At 35.9% G+C, this 20807-nt stretch overlaps 1 protein-coding gene across 1 annotated transcript; it reads left to right on the top strand.

The window, feature by feature from the left end:
* Positions 1-12220: 12220 nt before the first annotated feature.
* LOC140154356 (uncharacterized) lies at positions 12221-16973 on the top strand. The gene is made up of 4 exons (XM_072176923.1): positions 12221-12389; positions 13145-13282; positions 14085-14202; positions 16862-16973. Exons 1-4 carry the CDS (start codon positions 12221-12223, stop codon positions 16971-16973), a joined length of 537 nt encoding a protein of 178 aa, XP_072033024.1.
* Positions 16974-20807: the final 3834 nt, after the last annotated feature.

Genomic DNA, 20807 nt, shown 5'->3' with positions numbered 1-20807 from the left:
AAATCATAGTTTATTCTTCCATCTTCCTCTTCTTGATCATGGCTCTTGATGCTGGTTGAGGTTCCATTAACTTGCAATAACCATAAACATATAGAGCACTGCTCCTTGAATTCTTTCGTTTTCCTTTTGGGTACATGTACCGATTTTGTGTGGTTTAGTAAACCTGCCGTGTCACCAAATATCGCCCCACAGATTTCACATACCGCACTCTTCATCGCTGCATAAAAATAAAGAAGATAAGGGAAACTTTAATTTCCTACGCAGTTAACTGTGAAATTCCATACCATTGAGGTTTCTGGCTATTTCTTCCTGACCGAGTTTTATACTCGGGGAAGGGGGGGGTACATGTAGGAAGCATTTGAGTTTCTTGTCCTTTATATGGCCTAAGTCCATTTCTGGAAGTTACAATTTCAATTTGTCTGTGTACTACTATTTGTTGTGACTGTTGTATTTTGTTACACCTGCATTCACTACCTGTAATCAATACAGTATATCTGATTGCAGGTGTTTCACTTTAAATGGCCTGTGCCAATTTTGTGCTAACTTAGGGCATACTCCAGGTTTACCAGCATCATTATAGTACCAGACTAAATCTCATATCTTGTACATGTATGTTGAGGGTCAGATTTTAAGAGTATTTGATCCTTAAAGTGGTACTACACCCCGGGTACTACACCCCTTGATAAATTTGTGACTATTTTTGCATTTTTCTCAAAAAATAATAACACACTGTTAACAAAAGTTATGTATATTATAGGGGCAAGGAATCCCGTTACTACACTGGAATTTCAGTGACTCAAGACAAGCGGTACATTATTTATGATGAGAAAAGAGGTATCGCGAGAATGAACATATATAATGAACCACTTGTCTTGAATCACTGAAATTTCAGTGAAGTAATTGGATTCGTTGCCCCTGTAATATACATAACCTTTGTTACCAGTGTGCAGTTATTTTTTGAGAAAAATGCAAAATTAGTCACAAAATTTATCAGAGGGTGTAGTACCACCTTAAACAATTTAATCTGTACTGCTGCTCTATCAGACACCGTACTGCTGATCTGAACTATTCTCACTCACTGGTGACTGGTTATCAAGGTGACATAAAATTTGCTGGAGGGTTTTCAAAATATCTTGTTCTACGTTTTTAAGAAATGCTCCTCCAAGTCCAAGAACATTCATCCTTCCACTCTCATCTGCTACATAATGGCATTCAAATATTACTTGTACTGTATATCAGCATTTATTTTGGTTAAGTAGCATGCATCTTGTAAAATGTTGTTGTATTGGTCATGTGGGAATGCCAATAGTTAGCCTGGTGTAAGGTTATTATTCTACACAGTCTTACCTCTGGAAAAATATTACATGAAAAATATTTCAGTTGTAGTTTTGATAAAGTCTTGTATGTAGTACAGGATATAGAATGAATAATATGGCATTGTGAATGTTCTGTAACGTCTGGTAATGGTTTCAAAGTAACTTAAAGGTGGGTAACCTGATTGAGAATCTCATCCCCCACTTTACCTCATCAAAATGCTGATTTTAGTATCAGATGAAAGCTCATATTTTTCTCATAAACATATTGAAATTTGGCGTTCCAAATCAGTGTATTTCCGAAGAAATCATCAAAAAACTGCCGAATTAGTCTCAAATATGGTATACCATAGTTGAGACTAATTAGACAGTTTTTTTATGATATCTTGAGTCTTGAAATACACTGAGTTGGAACTTCTTATTTCAATATGTTTATGAGAAAAATAGGGCCTTTCACTTGAAATCAATATATTACATAATTTATCATGATGATTATCATGACTGCCAATATCACACTGTATAAATGTCGGTAATTCCATTAGGAATTAGTCACATTTACAAAAAACATTTACATTTTCTTTTTGCATCAGTGCTTGAAAGGGATGACATTTTATGTTACACGAAAGTTTTAAAGAATTTGATTTTCCAAATATATCAGGTCACCTTCCTTTAAGTAAATCAAATTGATGGATATATCATATATTGTGACCTGTTTGCAAAGACTCTTTGTTTGGTCATGTGAAGACCTGTATTGGTGAGGATGTTGTTTTAAGTCTATAATAGGAGGAAGCTCTGTACCATCATAACTTTACTGAAATGCAAATGTTTTCTATAAATCAGTAAGGTATTCAAATGAGGTTGTCAATGTTAAAATATACAACCAGATAGAGAAGATTGGTTGAACTGACAGAAACAAAATGATGTGAATTATGATGGGGCGGCAGTCCACTGTATACCATATATACATTGTATAGTGCATGTTTAAATGAAAAATGATTTGGTTGGGTAATTCAAATAATAATTTATTCAATTGTGTTGTAAAAATGTTATCTTTGTATGCAAAAGTTTATATGAATTATGTGCTATGAAATGAAATAAATTAATATCAGAACATCTGTATTGTATTTTCTTTCTGTACTTGTGTGAGAGTATTTTTCTCTTTGTACAATGTCAGTGGTGCAAGGGTACGTTTACATTTTATGGGATATACAAGAGTTTCAATCGTCCGAGGCTTTTGACCACCTTTTTAAATCCTATAGATCAAGATCCTTTTAGTGTTAGTATTAACATTTGGTTAATGGCGCCATTTTGAATATTTTGGGCATATTTTTTCCAATTACAAGTGATTATATTGTGACACGGTGACCTTAGATTTAAAACAAAAATTAAGCCGTGAGAATGGTAATTATATAAAATCAATATAAAAGTTGCTATTTTGGCCACCACTTGGAATTTTTTAGCATAGGGCAGCCATTTTGATTTCATCAACTATCTAAATGACTAGTCATGTACCTTTTATAATGTCACAAACATACCTAGACACCAAAATCACCACCATCGGCCTATGAATACCGTTCAAATTATTTAAGACTAATATTCACTATTGGCCGCCATTTTTAATTTGAGGACATAGGGCAGCCATTTTGGATTTTTGTAACCATATAAATAACATGTCCACAAACATATACCTACACCCAAATCACTACCATCGGCCCGAGAACGCCGTTCAAACAAGTTTGCCTAAAATTCACCAGTTTGGCCGCCATTTTGAAGCCATGTTGGATTTCGTAAACTGTCTAAATGACTTTCTCATGTCCATAAACATAATTATCCAAAATCACCACCAGCGGCCTGAGAAGACCTTTCAGATAATTTAGACTAATATTAGGCATGTCACAGTGGCTGCACAATACTTCTGCCACACTGTGCATGCAAGCATAACAGTAAATTGAAAAGCGCGCGCATGAAAGTTGTTCAATTTTGGCAAACATCCATGCCGAAAAATAAATTTCCTCATATGTGCTATTTATCACAATTGTTTGAATTTTTGATATATGGTGTGTGAAACCTTTCTGTGACTACCATCGGGATTTTTTTTTTTATATATTGCTTCGTTCAAGAGCTACTACATGTTTTTATGGATTGTTGAAGATCCCTCATAAATCAATAAATATAGGCCTTTTGAAAAATCAAGATCTACCACCATTTAGCTGACATACTAATCTTTCTAAGCATGTAAATTATTTCCGTCGACAACGAATGGCACACTTGAGGAAAACGATTTGAAACAAAACATTTTTTAAGTGAGTTTAAAGGAGTAATATTCCAAACCACAATAGTTTAAGCCATTGTGTGTGTCCAAGGCCACACCATTTTGTATACGCGGTATAATAGAGGGCTGTTCCTTTTACCGTTTCTATTCCCATGTTAATCCAGATAACAAAATGTTAATTTAAAGTCTCATTGCAAATGAATTTTTATTTTTACTTTTCGGATTTGGCTTTGAGCAATGGTGACACATACCATATTTCAGTAGCGTAGCCAGCGGGGGGGCAAGTGGGGCAGAGTGCCCCCCCCCCCTGACAAAAAATGAAAGAAAAAGTGCCCCTCTGACAAAAAATGAGAGAGAAAATCAGGAGGGCAAAGGAAAAGAAAAGGGCAAGGAGCCCTTTTCTAGTAAAATTCAGGGCCAAAATAGTGTAAAATACAAAATTTTTCCAGGCTTACGCTGCAATAAATTGTAACAATAAAGCCCTTTTTAGCGGATAATGGGCGAAAATAGTGTAAAATACCATTTTTTTCGCGCTACGTGCGCACATTATCCCAATAAGGCCCTTTTCGGGAAGCTCGAAGACATACAGTCTCTATTAGTCGGGCTCTCATTCACGCGCGGATGGGAAATAGTGTTCACTTTATGTTTGATACGGTTTCTAGACTGAAATTTTGCGTAGAACACGCTCCCGTAGTCCACTTTAATTAAAAATGTGCCCAAAGTGCTTTTTCCGGGGGGTGCCCCTACAATGGGGGTCAAAATTACTAAAAATGTATTCTAAGGCCAATGGTGGTGATTTTGGTGTCTAAATATATGTTTATGGACACGAGAAAGTCATTTAGACAGTTTACGAAATCCAAAATGGCTTCCTTATGTTCCAAAATTCAAAATGGCGGCCAAAATCGTGAATTTTAACCAAACTTATTTCAACGGCTTTTTCAGGCCGATGGTGGTAATTTGAGTGTCTATGAATATGTTTGTGGACATGAAAAAGTTATTTACATAGTTTATCAAAATCCAAAATGGCTGCCTTATACAAAAAAATTCAAAATGGCCGCCAAAATGCCGAAAATTATTCTAACTTATTTGAACGGCGCTCTCGGTCCGATGGTCGTGATTTGGGTGTAGGTATATGTTTGCGGACATAAAACAGTCATTTATATTGCTTATAAAAATCCAAAATGGCTGCCCTATGCCCAAAAATTCAAAATGGCGGTCAAAATGTCGAATATTAGTCTATATCATTTGAACGCCATTCTCAGGCCGATGGTGGTGATTTTGGTGTCCAGTTATATGTTAGGGGACATGACAAAGTCATTCAGCTAGTTTACAAAATCCAAAAAAGTTGCCCTATGGTCCAGAATTCAAAATGGCGGCTAAAATAGTGAATTTTAGTAAAAATTACTTGAAAGATATTCTTAGGCCGATGGTAGCGATATTGGTGTCTAGGTTTATGTTTCTGACATATAGGCCCCTATAGTGTACACGACCAAGTAATTTAGATGATGAAATCTTAAATGGCTGCCCTATGCTAAAAAATTCAAGTGGTGGTCAAAATTGCAAATTTTATATTGATTTTATCTAATTATCATATAGACACCCCAGCTCTTGGGACTTAATTTTGTTTTAAATCTAAGGTCGCCGTGTCACAATATAATCACTTGTAATTGGTACATAGATGCCCAAATTATTCAAAATGGCGCCATTAACCAAATAATAACATTTGATCTATTATGATTTAAAAAGGTGGCCAACTGTTGTATATCCCGTAAAAGGTAAGCGATTTCTATCTTTAAACTGGGGTATTTGAAGATCGGCCATAATAAGAAATATAATAATCATTATAACGCAATTAAGGAAAGTGATTAACCCTAGAACTACGTAGGAGGTTGCATGTACCACCCCTAAGGTTTTCCATCCGCCATATATTTAAAAAAAAACACGCGTCTTTACGCCCAAACGACTTAAACTAATCGTAGATCCATCATGTACGCTCTTTTAAGTGATACAATTTTTACCCCAGCACCTTACCCGGGGTATGTCCGACCATCAAAGATGATTGATCATAGAGGGGGGGTGAGGCCCACCATAGGTTTCTACAGTAAATACAGTTTCATTTCACTCTTGTAAAATTATTCCAAGATATATTGACTTTTTACTTGTTAGTTAGGTTGAAATAGTCATTTTCTTTTATATTTATGAGACAATTCGGTGAAAATCGCATGTTCGTAGAATTTTTGGAAGAAGATCAATTTTGCCTATACTTTTGTAAATAACCAGAATTGAATACATGAATACAAAACCCACACAAGTCCATCGAAAGTGACTTTGAGAAAACTAAAAAACAAATGTGTATCATACATGCCGGGTATAGGCCATTTTGGATTTCACATGCTAATAGACCCACGTAGAGGGTTGACTTGGGTTCAACTTTTATACATATGATAGGCCAATGTATAAGCAACCATTGTCCATGCTTAACTCAATTTGGCCAAAGTATGGACTTGGGTGGGTTGTGCATTCATATATTCAATTTTGCAAGGATGTGCTCACATTATGACGTCATAGCGATATTATGTGGGGAATGTTTGTACTTCTTTTGGTATCACTGGATAGACAAAGACCCATAGCTATACATTGGTACCAAATACAATTAAAAATTAGGGGCATTTATTTAACCTGGAGTGACCAATCAATGCACTGGCACTGGTCTCCCTTGGTCCCCAGGTTCCCAGTTCTAGTGTTAAACGTACACATGTTTCCACTTTTGATTTGTTATGAGTTAAAATGAGTCCAGGGATGCCGTAGTTGAGAGGATATGTCTGTTTATACAAATCATAAAAGCAGTTAACAATGCCATTTGCGACGAATATTACTCGCAGGATATGACATTTCGTGGATTTTCTGCCTTTGCTAGGGAGTGAACTTTTAGGCGTTTCTTCCTCATGCCGCTATCACCATGATGGTATATAGCGACTGTTCCTTGGAGTCAATAGGTAACTGCGAAAGCTGGATTTGTTAGAAGCTGTAAGAAAGCCATCACATTCGCTTGTTTGGTAATAATATTGACCAAGACCTGATATCCTTCTGATAAAGGCGAGTATCCATTGAGCAAGGATAGATGATAAACAAATTTATAGTTGCCACTTTTAGCACATTAATTTCACTCATAACAGATCAAAAGTGGAAACGTGTGTAAGTTTAACCCTAGAACTACTGAGCCATATTTTGTAACACGGACTACAAAGGGGTGGGGTGTTGCAACCCCCCCCCCCTAATTTTCAATTACAATCGTCATATGCCGTTATATTTGGTACCAAAGTATAGCTATAGGCAGGGACAGGCGATTTGCGCGGAAAAAAATAGCAAATTGCGCGGAATTGCGCGGAACTTTTTTTTTCAGTGCAAATCATGTATCCCTAAATTGCGCGGAATTGCGCGGAAAGAAAGTTCCGCGCAAATCGCCTGTCCCTGGCTATAGGTCTACTCTCTCCAGTGATTCCAAAAAAAGTCCACATTCCTCAGTCATAATATCGCTATGACGTCATAATGTGAGCACACCCTTGTAAAATTGGGAAATTTTGGCTATCTACAAAAGTATAGGCAAAATAGATTCGGCCAAAAAAATCTACGATTTTAAATCTAAAGTGCGATTTTCACCGAATTTGCTCATAAATATAAAAGGAAATGACTATTTCAACCTAATTAACAAGTAAAAAGTCAATATATCTTGGAATAATTTTACAAGGAAGAGTGAAATGAAAATCATGATGGGCCTCACCTCTTCCACCCCATGGCCATCTTTGATGGTCGGTCCTACTCCCGGGTAAGATGCTTGGGCAAACATTTTATCACTAAAATGAGCGCAATGGATGCATCTACGATTAACTTAAGTCGTTTGGACGTAAATACGCGTGTTTTTTTTTATGGCGGATGAAAAACCTTTGGGGTGGTACAACTCCCTGCTTAGTTCTAGGGTTTATCACTTTACTTATTGCGTTATAATGATTTTCATAATATGATGTTTCATATTATGGCCGCCAAGGTCTTCAAGTGCCCAGGTTTAGAGATAGAACTAGTTTACATTTTACGGGATATACAACATTTTCAATCGTCTTTGGACTACCTTTTTAAATCATAATAGATCAATGGACATCAAATGTGATCATTATAGTGTTAGTTAGTATTAACATTTGGTTTAATGACGCCATTTTGAATATTTTGGGCATCTATGTTCCATTTATAAGTGATTATTATTGTAACACGGCGACTTTAAATTTAAAACAAAATTTAAGTCCCAAGAGCTGGGGTGTCTATATGATAATTAGATAAAATCAATATAAAATTTGCAATTTTGGCCACCATTTGATTTTTTAGCATAGGGCAGCCATTCTAGATTTCATCAAGTATCTAAATGACTTGCCGTGGTCATGTACACTATAGGGGCCTATATGTCATAAACATATACCTAGACACCAATATCGCTACCATCAGCCTAAGAATATCTTTCAAGTAATTTTTACTAAAATTCACTATTTTAGCCGCCATTTTGAATTTTGAATCATAGGGCAACATTTTTGGATTTTGTAAACTAGCTGAATGACTTTGTCATGTCCCCAAACATATAACTGGACACCAAAATCACCACCAGCGGCCTGAGAATGCCGTTCAAATGATATAGACTAATATTCGACATTTTGACCGCCATTTTGAATTTTTGGGCATAGGGCAGCCATTTTGGATTTTTATAAGCAATATAAATGACTGTTTCATGTCCGCAAACATATACCTACACCCAAATCACGACCATCGGACCGAGAGCGCCGTTCAAATAAGTTAGAATAATTTTCGGCATTTTGGCGGCCATTTTGAATTTTTTTGTATAAGGTAGCCATTTTGGATTTTGATAAACTATGTAAATAACTTTTTCATGTCCACAGTCATATTCATAGACACTCAAATCACCACCATCGGCCTGATAAAGCCGTTCAAATAAGTTCGGCTCAAATTCACCATTTTGGCCGCCATTTTGAATTTTGGACCATAAGGAAGCCATTTTGGATTTCGTAAACTGTCTAAATGACTTTCTCGTGTCCATAAACATATATTTAGACACCAAAATCACCACCATTGGCCTTAGAATACATTTTTAGTAATTTTGACCCCATTGTAGGGGCACCCCCCGGAAAAAGCACTTTGGGCACATTTTTAATTAAAGTGGACTACGGGAGCGTGTTCTACGCAAAATTTCAGTCTAGAAACCGTATCAAACATAAAGTGAACACTATTTCCCATCCGCGCGTGAATGAGAGCCCGACTATATGTATTGTATGATGCAACTGCAATTTTTTTCGTCTGTGCCCCCAAAATTTTATTTTGCCCCCCCTGACCAAGAAAGCTGGCTACGCCCCTGCCATATTTACAGAAAAAATGAAAATTCTATTCCAGACACCGTCAAAATGTCAAAGTTTGTATTTTTTGTATTATATTAAAGTAATTAACTGCAGATTCTTTACTCAACATCATAACAGGTTCATACTTGACAAATTCATGATGAATGAAAAGACTTTCATTAAATATTGAAAAAAAAAAGTTACTCATGCCTAATTTACATAATAATATCATGAATACATAATTAGCTGTAATAAGCTAATTTGCATAATTGATTACTTTTGGTGTATTTTGTTATCAAGTGAAAGAACTTTGTATACATATGTTTGTGAAAAAAACCGCACCCTGATGTCATGTACGGTTTTCTTTTGGCATCAATTTTGCATATTAATTAGCTGAACTTAGTCATTTTTTCTTTTAACTTTTATTTGTCTACAGATTGGCCGGAATTGCTAAAATAGTATATTTGGTTTATTTATTATAATTATTCAATGATAGATTTTTTAATTTTGTTTTCTTTGACGAAGTTAAAAAAGATAGGCAATTAACCTGTGATACTTAAATTAACGTTGCTTTTTCAAGCAAGTGTCCAAATAAACCCTCAAAATCTCGAAATGTGCCAATTTTGTCATTATAGCAATTTGTGGCAGATTTGCATTCCATTTATGAGCATCTTAAAATTGACACTACGTCACAATGCATTGACCGATTTCAATTCGGTTTTTTGATTTTTGATGCTTTAATAAAGGTCATTCATGTAGAAACATTAAATAACATGTTTCTGCTGCCCTTATTTTTGAGGTGATATACCTACTAATATTCACCATTTTGACCGCCAATTTTTAAGTATGGGGCATAAGACAGCTAGCCATTTTGGATTTTTGAAAACCATATTGATGACTTTGTCATGTCCACTAAGTCACTACCCTCGGCCCGAGAACGCCGTTCAAACTGATAAGTTAGAATAATATTCACCATGGATTTTTTGGTATAAGGCAGCCATTTTGGATTTTTATATATCTTAAAATCAATATTTCCGAGCTCCGACTGATTTTGCTTGATCGCATCACAATTGGCCGATGAAAATGCTAAATGTATATGAATTATCACCGTAATTGCTATCTTCAGTAGATAGCAAACATGAAATATCAAAAGAGTTTCTTAACATCTTCTACTGATGGTATTACTTATTTTCTTCGTATGCCCGTAAGGGATCTGGAATGAGCGTTTCGACAGTATTTTTGTGGGACATGAGAGCACATCAGACATATCGAATTGCATTCTGAATACGAAGAATATCTTTCTGATATCAAGTAATTTTCATTTTTTGAAATTCACGATATAATACAAATTTTATGACAAACTATTAAAATTTGATATTTTTCACATTTTTGATATATAACAGTCCTCGAAGTAATGTTATAAATCTAATGATATATTCTTAAAGTGTATGTAGCTGGGAAGAAAAGCCGACGATCAGTTGAAAATTTTGACCTTTCATATTGATAATATTGATTTTTTTCCCAAAAAGACCTAATTTTTTTTTGTGTTTTGGGAAAAACATCCATATCGTCAATACGAAAGGTCTAAATTTTCATTTGATCGTCGGCTTTTCATCCCACCTACATACACTTTAAGTATAAATCATCAGATTTATAAAGTTTACTTCGAGTACTGTTAAATATCAAAAATATCAATTTTTGATCATTTACCATAAAATGTGTATTACATTGCGAATTTCAAAAAATATTATTTGATATCAGAAGGGCACTCTTCGTATTCAGAATGCAATTCGATATGTCCGACGTGCTCTAATGTCCCACAATAAATACTGTCCAAACGTTCATACCCCATCCCTTAAGGTGATACTATACCCCTGATAAATTTTGTGACTAATTTTGCATTTTTTTCTCAAAAAATAACTATTACTTCACTGAAATTTCAGTGATTTACCTCTTTTCTTTTCATAAATAACGTAGGCCCTACCGCGTACCGCTTGTCTTGAGTCACTGAAATTCCAGTGTAGTAACTGGTGTGTTACCAGTACCAGTGTGTTATTATTTTTTGAGAAAAATGCAAAAATAGTCACAAATTTGTCAAGTTCAGAAGAAAGAATCATTTTTAATTGTTGATAATTGATTTACCCTTTAAACACAAATGAATTTCAGGGCAAAGGGACGTTGTGTGTTCCTAGACGGCGCTCCAGGAACAGGGCAAACGACTGTTTTTTTCGAAGTAAGTTGTGTTCGTATAGATAGCGCTTCAGAACTGGACACACATTACAAAACCCTCAAAATTACTGCTTTTAAAGTTGTATTCCTAGACGGCGCTCCAGAAACAGGAAAACTTATAATTATCGCTTTCAAGGTTGTATTCCTATACGGTGGTTTCATGTGCATGCATTGCAATATCTAGCAAAGTTACATTTTGCCCGGTGGAATAATGAAACAAACAATGAAATACAGCTCAGACAGTTTCAGTACATTTTTGGGAACGTATACATGGTATAGACGAATCCAACGAGCCAAGTCCTTGTCAGGATTTGGTCGGCCATGACTGGGTCCCTGCAGCACCAAACTGGTGTTGTGACTGCCCAATTGGGTGGATTAAAGCCGCTTAAAATTCGATGTTAGATTCTTTTGGGTTGTAAACTGTCATCATTCTTTTGTCTACGTGTAACACGGGTGATAGAATGCAGTTTAAAATACCCCCAAGGCCACATCATTCACAATGAGATGGAGCCGACGGGGACCCAAATATGGCTGCCATTGAGGTGTAGGAATGCGTGAAATTTGATTCGTCTATAAGTTCATTCGAAAATGTGAGTGCCAAAATCGATGCGCTCCCAGTGAGAATAATAATGATAAAAAAGAATGCGTATATTCGAGACTGGAGGATTTAGTCTAGGGTAGGCCTACCGTGGTGAACCATGAACTGAACCAGCGTGAGCGCCTTGCATCACATGCAACGTGCGCGAGCGCGACAAGCGCACGTAATGCGTCATTTTGACGCGCAGATACACTAGTCTCTTGGTAACCCTTGCACATGCACACTGAGTTGATTAGTGGTGATCGGTGGTTGATAATTATGTTGTGCTCAATAGTGATCAACACACCATGATAAGACCAAGGGACTTTAACATTCCTTGGTATCCGGAATCGCGGTAGGCCAATTGGATTAGATTTATGCAAAACTGGTTTATCTATCTACTTTCTATCTACTACCCTCTGTGGATGCGTTAAACATGTCAAATCAAAAATCCAAAGAGTCAAGATTTTTGACAACGCCATTTTCTATCAAACGTGGACAGATTAGGTTAGATCTTCCATATTTGGGAAAGTTTAAATGGGGTCTTAATTTTCCAATTGAGGTGCACGTTTTCTTCGTTGCTGTACCTGATTACACGACTTACGGTAAGTAGATATATATGTATTATCTGTTTTTCATTAATAATAATTGCAGGCCTATGTTACCGCCTGCTATAGCAATATTTTGGACTTAATTTTATTTATATACTCTTTGGCACAATATCAATAAGAATAAAAATGTTTTGTTTTGTTTTTGTTATTTTTGTTTGTTTGTTTTATTTTCCTCTTTAATCTGGGGCACTTAATCAGTTGAAAACACAATTAATCATCTGTTCTTCCTTGAGGCCCAAGCCCATGGTTTGTTTGTTTGATATTATTTTTCGTGTATTTTACTTATTTATTGCTGTTTCATTCACATGAATACACTGATAGAATGGGCAAAGAATTTTAAAGAAAGAAGTCCTATATATTATGCATAATGAAGCATAAAAAGTGCAGAACATTCTACGTCGTAATTCGCTATTTAACGGTTGAAAGTAAGTGGGTGTACGCCCAGGGGTGTACGCGTAATATACAGAGGTATAAATTTGAAATGAAGTAAAAAATTATACTAAAAGTAATGTTTAGACAACTTAATTTGTCATCTATTCTAATAGCAAATTTTAATAGCTACAGAATCTAGAAATGTGTAAATGCGCTTTCTTGTGCATATGTCATTATGTGTGTGATATGATACGTTTATCATGTTTATGTGCGTGATGTTGTTGTTATTTTCTTATCGTAATCATGGTAATTTGCGATAAAAGATAGGTTAGACACTTTATTATTTACAATGTTCTAACAATTTTATATTTACGAAGGTGAATTTTCTCCGAGTGGTAAATTTTGGCATGATGAAATGCAAAAACGTAATCGAACCGTGTCAAAGGAATTGCAACTGTTTGTATCAATGATCAAAAGAAGAAAAGACGCACGGCTCGCAAAAGCTAAATTCAATGGTAAGTAGAAAACAGTAAATGATCGGTCCTCTAACTTATGTTCCCTATTATTTATACTCAGTCGGTATGGCAATTATACAATTTATAATTCTCATCGTATAGTCACCATCGTAAGCAGCACAAAACAAGTTATTTAATCATTGTACATGATTATGGAAGAGTGCCTGGTATAAGGATAAGTTGCTATCATCAGGAGATGACACTCTGGTGATATTATAGGACTAGCGATATGTCTGCTATCTTCAGTAGATAGCATATACGTTGCATGACAGGTCTATCACTAAATAGCACTAATACCCTATACAACAATAATACATGACAAGTGATGTGTGTGTTATCTTCAGTAGGCCTACTGCATAATCACTAAATCAGTGGTATGTCTGCTATCTTCAGTAGATAACACCATACATTGGATGATCAGCGGTATCTCTATACACTGTAAATCCAAGTGTTTAGGGTTTATGAACACTGCAAGGTGTTTAATTTTTTTAGTTGCGCAGTATAAAGGTATAGGACACCTAAACACCAAAGTAAACACAAAGTAAACACATAAACACAAAGAGTAAACACATGAGAGTATTTAGATTCTAAACATTTCAACATGTTTACTTTCATATTGTTTAGAAAGTAAATGCACATGTGTTCAGGTGTCCTATACCTTCACTGTATAAATGAAAAATTAAACACCTTGCAGTGTTTAAAAACCCTAAACACTTGGATTTACAGTGTATATAGCAATTTATCTTCAGATATCACTGTATACACATGATCACCGACATGTATGCCTTTTTAATTGCCATAGACATGAATCGAATTGCCAAGAATTATAAGCACTGGAACAGAGTTGATTTGGAAGACATGAAGTACCAATTTATATCCTACGATCTTAATCACGATGGACTCATTGACTTCCCAGAATTGTAAGTCTATGCTATTATACTTCTTCCCTTCTTTCTTCTTCATTGTGGTATTAGAGCATGCTGCACGAGGTAGAGTAATCCGTAAAGATCAAAATGGTAAATGTACATAAAGCTTTTTTTTTTAAATCACCGACATTTTATTAAGCTCACGTACAAAAAAAAGAAGAAACCCTGTTCTACGGGCGGACGGACCTTTCAAGTAAGGTCGGTCGGTCGGCTTTTTTTTTTTTTTTGGGGGAAATAATGACCCAAAAAATAAAACAAACCTGTAAATAATTTGCAATTTGAGAAGATACAAAAAAAAATGTTCCTGAAATTTCCGAAATTTAAGTCGGCATTCATTTGTACAGGATTTTTTTTCCCAATTTCTTCAAAATCTGGGTCGGTCGGGCCCGTAGAACAGGGTTTTCTTTTTTCGTCGCCTAACTGAAAAACACCTGCAAAACGCCAGACTAGACTTGTGTATTTTGACCTTAAACCCAGCAAACTCAAAAATGTTGGTTTTATTCAAAACGTTTAGATAACATTTAAATGTCGGGTTTTATAAAGATCATGAAAACGTTTTTAAAACGTTTAATATGAGAAAGACTACCTCAACATTTTTAAAATGTTTTCAAAATGTTTTTCTAAAATATTTTTGGTAAACATTTTTCCAAAATATGTCAACTCTTAAATAACATTATGTTAGAATATTTTCAAAAATGATTTTGGAATGTTATTAAAATGTTACCCTTAAACCCGACAATAAAACGTTTTTTATAAAGCGTTTTGTGTTTTGTATTCTGCCGTTGCGGCAAACGCAACGATAATTTGGTAGCGCCCGGAGCAAGAAACAAAATTGGCGCCCTACCCCCCTCCACCCCACCCGAGGATATCTTGAAACAATTGCGAGCGCGCGAAATTTTAGAGAAATAAGGCCTACCACTTATTAATTTTGGTTGCTAGAAGTTGAATATCGGTCTTAAAATGTTCTTTCAATTGATTTTGTGCTGAAATGCGTGCGAAGCGGGCGAAAATTTTGACTTTAATCGCTTGCAGGGGCGCAGAATCGATGCTGAATTGGTCAATTTGGCGCCCCTAAGGGTGGCGCCCGGGGCACGTTGCCCCCTGCCCCCCCCCCCCCCCGTAGTTACGCCACTGGCTGCGACCTTTGTTTCACGCTTAAAAGCTTAGCTCTGTTCTCCTTCGTCTTCCGCGGAGGGAGACGTTGTGGTAATTTTTACGCGCTGCCTGCGGAAGACGTTACGGTAACTTAACACCGTTTTGGAAGACGTTGCGTTAAGTTTTACACCGCTGTGAAAGACGTTGCGGTAAGTTTTAACCGCTGCGGAAGGCTACGGAATATTAGCCGCTGCGTCTTTTTAAACCCTGGTGTGTCTGTTGCAACGGTGAAACGCCCTCGAGACGTCGGACGTCGCAGGTCTTTAGACTTTTGGTGTGTATTTTGTCGGTGCTACCGTGAAACGCAACATCCTTTGCAGCAACGCCTTTTCGCAAAAAATGAACCGCAGCGACAAAACGTCGGGGAGAATAACAAGGTCTGAAAAAATGATCATTTGTGCCGGTTTTGCTCGTATATATCGGACCGGGGAAGCGAAAGTCGCAACGGTGTTTAGAAAACACAGCGCTTGTCGCAAACGGAAAATGCACGCGAAAACTCTATTCTTCTTCCATGGTCGGACTGTAGGTCTACCCAGCAAACACAAAATTAGGGGTTCATTCATAGGATTGAGGGCATGATCGCTGTTTATGCCCAAGCAGGGTGCGCGAGGCGTGAGCCGAGGGCATAAATCAACGATCATGCCCGAAATCCTATGAATGAACCCCGTTCATACATACCCAACATTCTGAACATTGTTAGGAATCCAAAACAAATGAAAATAATAAGGTTTACAAGTTTAAATAACATTTTCATACCGTTTTCCTTCTAACAATGTTCAGAATGTTGAGTATGTATGAACGTAGGTTCATTGCAGGATTTCGGGCATGATCGTTGATTTATGCCCTCGGCTCACGCCTCAGGCATAAACAGCGATCATGCCCTCAATCCTATGAATGAACCCCTAAATAACATTATCATGTTAGAATATTTATCAATAAACGTTTTTAAATGTTTTTGAAAACATTTTATACCCTTGATATAACCGGACATTTAAACGTTTTCTGGCAACCTTTTCTAACCTATTGCGAATGATGTTGAAAATGTTTTGTGTTTGCTGCAGACTCGTCTTGTAATGCATTCTGTCATTAATATTAGACTATTTAAGGGGGTACTACACCCCTGGCCAATTTTGTGCCTATTTTTGCATTTTTCTGAAAAATTATAGCGCATTGGTGACAAGTAAGATATGTATATTATAGGGGCAAGGACTACAACTACTGCACTGAAAATTCAGCAACTCAAGGCAAGTAGTTATTGATTTATTTATCAAATATGGGTTTTTCCTCATTTTTGACTGTAACTCCACAACTGTTGTCTGTGTTGTAATAAAATTTCCAGTGCAGTAGTTGTAGTTCTTGCCCCTATAATATAAATATCTTACTTGTCACCAATGCGCTATCAGTTTTGAGAAAAATAGGCACAAAATTGGCCAGGGGTGTAGTGCCCCCCCCCCCGGGTACCCCCTTAACTGATTTGCAATAATGTTTGCTTGTTTAGGGAGAAGGTGTTGGATGAGCTTGGCGATACTACGTCACATGAACTGAGACGCAAAATATTTGACGAAATCGATGTTGACGGATCCGACAGTGTGGATTTTGAAGAGTTTTAGGGTAGGCCTAGGATTATTACACTAGTCCATAATTATTTTGTTATTTAAAAAAAACTAAGCTTAATTGCTCAAATAGAATTTGAACTTTGTGTCCGCATTATTATATGGCATTTTGATGAATAAATTCTAGAAAAAAGGTGTAATTGGGTAGCTGAAATGACTTCAAAAAGGGGGCCTAATGACAAGCACATACCGTCGCTTCTTAAGTGCCGGGGTAGGGGTGGGGCGGGCTTGTTCGCTGGTGGTGAAGCCTCAATTCTGTTCTCATTGTAATATAATTACAATCTGATTTGCGGTTTTTTCAGTCATCATATCATGATCATTTTCGTCCTATTATTTCTATGCAGCTTGTTGATACAGTATCGAAGATAGGTGGCAAGGATCAAAGCGGTAGTTGTCTAGATCTAGAAGCCCTATTTCGTAAAGGACAGGAGCAGTGTCACGTAGGACGTTGGCTTTCCGTGCAGGCCATGAAAGACCTTCATATATTTTAGAAACTTACGACGGATAGGCCTATACAGCATCTACAGCTCATAATGTCACCACCACTTTTGTTGCATGAAGTAAATTAAAAGTCTTGCAAATAAATTTCTTGATTTAATAAATGAATGCTTTCTCAGACATTTTTTTCTCAGATAGCCTACGTAAAATAGAATTGAATAGAGTTTCAAAAATATCACAAAACTAAGTTGATCTAGAAAAAAGCTTACTGGCCTATAAAACTAAGCATTGGCCTATTTTGTCATCGCAAAACTGCATGTGTTGATTTATCATCGTCGATATGTGAGGTATAAAACAAAATGATTAAAACTTTAAGACACACTGATGATTTGGAATAAATTGATTAGGGGACAAAAAAACCCTGTTCTGCAGGGCCGACAGACTCAGATATTGTTTTTTTTTCCTAAAATCGTGTAAAATCAGCTGTTTTGGTGCCAAAATTTATTAATTTGGACCGGACATTTTTAGCAAATATGTTTGCAAAAATTCTTCAGATTTTTTTTTTCCATATTTTGGTGATATTTTGGATAATTTTTGCCTTTAAAAAAACAACAACAACAAAACAATACAATGCCCAACCGACCAACCCTACTTGAAAGGTCCGTCCGCCTGAAGGTTTTTATTTTTATTTTTTCGTTGCCTACTGTAATTTATTTTAAAAGTTTTGACCCCAACTTATCGGGGATGGTGGTCATTTTTTTCTTCAAACATACATGCAATAGCCACATTGAAGACAGTAAAGCCAACTCATGAACTGAGACAAATCGCTGAAAGAGTAGTATTTCAATGTTGTGTTTGTCACAATAAAATGATTTCGGAAAAGGGGAAATTAGTAATTTTGCCCTTTTTGGAGATTCACCCAATATGCCACTGCTAAATATGCATGTTTGTGAAAGTCCCTTTACATTAAAAATTTACAAAAATGACTTGACATATAGGCATATTGGTACTATCGATGTAGTTATGAAGCTCATTATTATGAGGAGTGTACTGAGTTTTATATTTTAACAAGAATAGTCTTTTAAAAAGTTCACGGATCAGGTGTACTGTATATAGTAATTTTGTTCCAACTTTCATATCTAACTAACTTTGTACTGACTTGGCAATAAATAAATGATTTGAGGTTGCATAATGGTCCTAATTCTGGAAAAAAAAAATTCAACTTTATTTTGCATTTAAGTTTTTAAGCCACCTACAGGAAACAATTTCATTAGCCTTGTACTGAATTTTATTCATCACGGTGTGCAGAAGTCCCTACAGGTCCAGATTAACACATTCTAGGCCTATACCACACCCATGGTGCATCTAATGATGCCTTGGCCATTCACAATTAAGTCTTAGTTTATTGTTTAAGATTTTTTTAAAGGGTACGAGGTAACTTTTAATAAGTAATCAATCATTATTTTCTTTATGTTGAAACGAGTGGTCATAGCTCAATATCAATGGTACATTTTTGGCACTGCGAATTTAACTATATTACAATTATTGTTAATTTTATACATTGATGCAGGGGTGTTATTTGTTTGTTCAGCATCATATTTTGATGTTGAACATCAAGTTCAGCATCAACATTTAACATAAGGCACTGGAACGCCAGATCTGCTAGAAAGAAGACAATTGCAATAACTGATAACATAATTGCTAATGACATTGATATTTTCATTATCACTGAAAGTTGGCTTGCCGAAAATGACCCTGTTGTTATAGGACTTCCTCCACTTTCACAGCCCAACATTTGGCACCCAGCACAAAAAATCTGTGAGAATGCACACAAGATCCTTGCACAGATGATAAAACGGTGCTGCTTTCTGTTGTTCATACACTTTTTTTTATGAACAGGGCTGGGCTGTGAATGTGTTCCAGGAAGCTGTTCCATGTCAGTGCATTTTGCTGTTGTGTCAGTTGGATAACTGCTTGGTTACTGACATGTGTTAAGAGTAGAGTATTGAAGTAAACCAGTGTGTAATTTTGGTAGAATTTGATAGACAGGATTTCAAGATATGACCTTGTGAAAAATTTTAAGTTTCTTTTTGAGCTCAGTTTAGTTGCCAGAGTCAGGACCCACCAACTAAAATTTTTGTGCCATATACTACGATATGGCAGACGACAAGCCTGTGAAAGAGTATGCTATATTATGTTGCACAGCATGTGAAAAGGAAACCAGGATGACTATTGACTACACACAATGTACTTTCAGTATGTTCAGTACCTCCTGAGAGATATTGAAGGGATGCAGCAGCTTAACAACATTGTTTAATGTTTAATGTTTCACTTGCCCAATATCTCAGCAGTTGGAGGAAGCTTGTAGTCACCTGATTGGCTGTCAACTGAGGATGAGGATGATAAATCAACACTTCAATGATAATGAAATACACACTTTGTTGTTGTTATATATTTATTATAAACATTTACAATGCAGTGTCTATTGTATTGTACAAAAATAACAAATAACATTTACAATTTGAACCACAATATGGGATAAAATAGGACCATTATCAGTACATTCTTCATACAATGCATTTTACAATCATGATGAAAGGTGGGGCCTTTCTTTTGTACAACTTTTTATTTACAATATTTTAATAAAATTGCCACATTTTTAAATACAAGAGAGAGCTCAAAAATCTTTATTACCATGTTTTGTTTGATTTGGAAGGTCACCAAAACAAATATAACTTCATTCCAATTTCAGGAACTGCAATTAAACTGTAATTATTATGTTAGATGAATTTCTTGGAACATGTTTCTTTAGTTATCTATGTTGCTTACCACAAAATCCTGTAACTTTGGAAGGGATAAATATTAAGCATCTTTGTTTGTAAAGTAAATGCTAATAGAAAACAAAGAGATGTACAAAAATGAAAATAAGTATCAATTCCAGTAATTTATGACAATAAAGAAATTGCTGCACCAGAACCTGCAATCTCAAACTTGGGATGTCAAAATTAATCTCTACCTCTCAAAAGCCCATAACCTCATATTTTCAGTCACAAGTTTGATCTGCTTTAAGAGACTGGCAACCCAAGTTAAGGATCAGTGACCTTTTGTATACTTATCCCAAATCACAGTTGTATAATAATGGATATTTTTATTTAAAGACCATTTCACACCCAAAATATATTATAGTCCTGTACAAGAATGTAAATGTTTTGAAGTCAAATTGGTGCCATGGGTTTCAACTTTCAAATGTGATGGGAAAAATACAAGTTACCAAGAATAAATGACTCAAATTTGGGGTAAAGTGCCCAAAAGGTCATTGATCCTTACCCCAGTCTCCTGATTAAGGTTAAAGTTATTGCTTAAAAGTTAAGGTACACCTTAAATTTGTGTTAC

This window comes from Amphiura filiformis, chromosome 6 (assembly GCF_039555335.1).
Source record: "Amphiura filiformis chromosome 6, Afil_fr2py, whole genome shotgun sequence".
NCBI classification, from domain to species: Eukaryota; Metazoa; Echinodermata; class Ophiuroidea; order Amphilepidida; family Amphiuridae; genus Amphiura; species Amphiura filiformis.
Note: the sequence above shows the minus strand (reverse complement) of the source record. Positions and strands in the feature narration are given on the sequence as shown.

Coding starts and splice junctions, on each gene's coding strand:
- LOC140154356 (XM_072176923.1), top strand. CDS start 12,221: ATGTCAAATCAAAAATCCAAAGAGTCAAGATTTTTGACAACGCCATTT. Junction 12,390..13,144: donor ACCTGATTACACGACTTACG/GTAAGTAGATAT, acceptor ATATTTACGAAG/GTGAATTTTCTCCGAGTGGT. Junction 13,283..14,084: donor CGCAAAAGCTAAATTCAATG/GTAAGTAGAAAA, acceptor TAATTGCCATAG/ACATGAATCGAATTGCCAAG.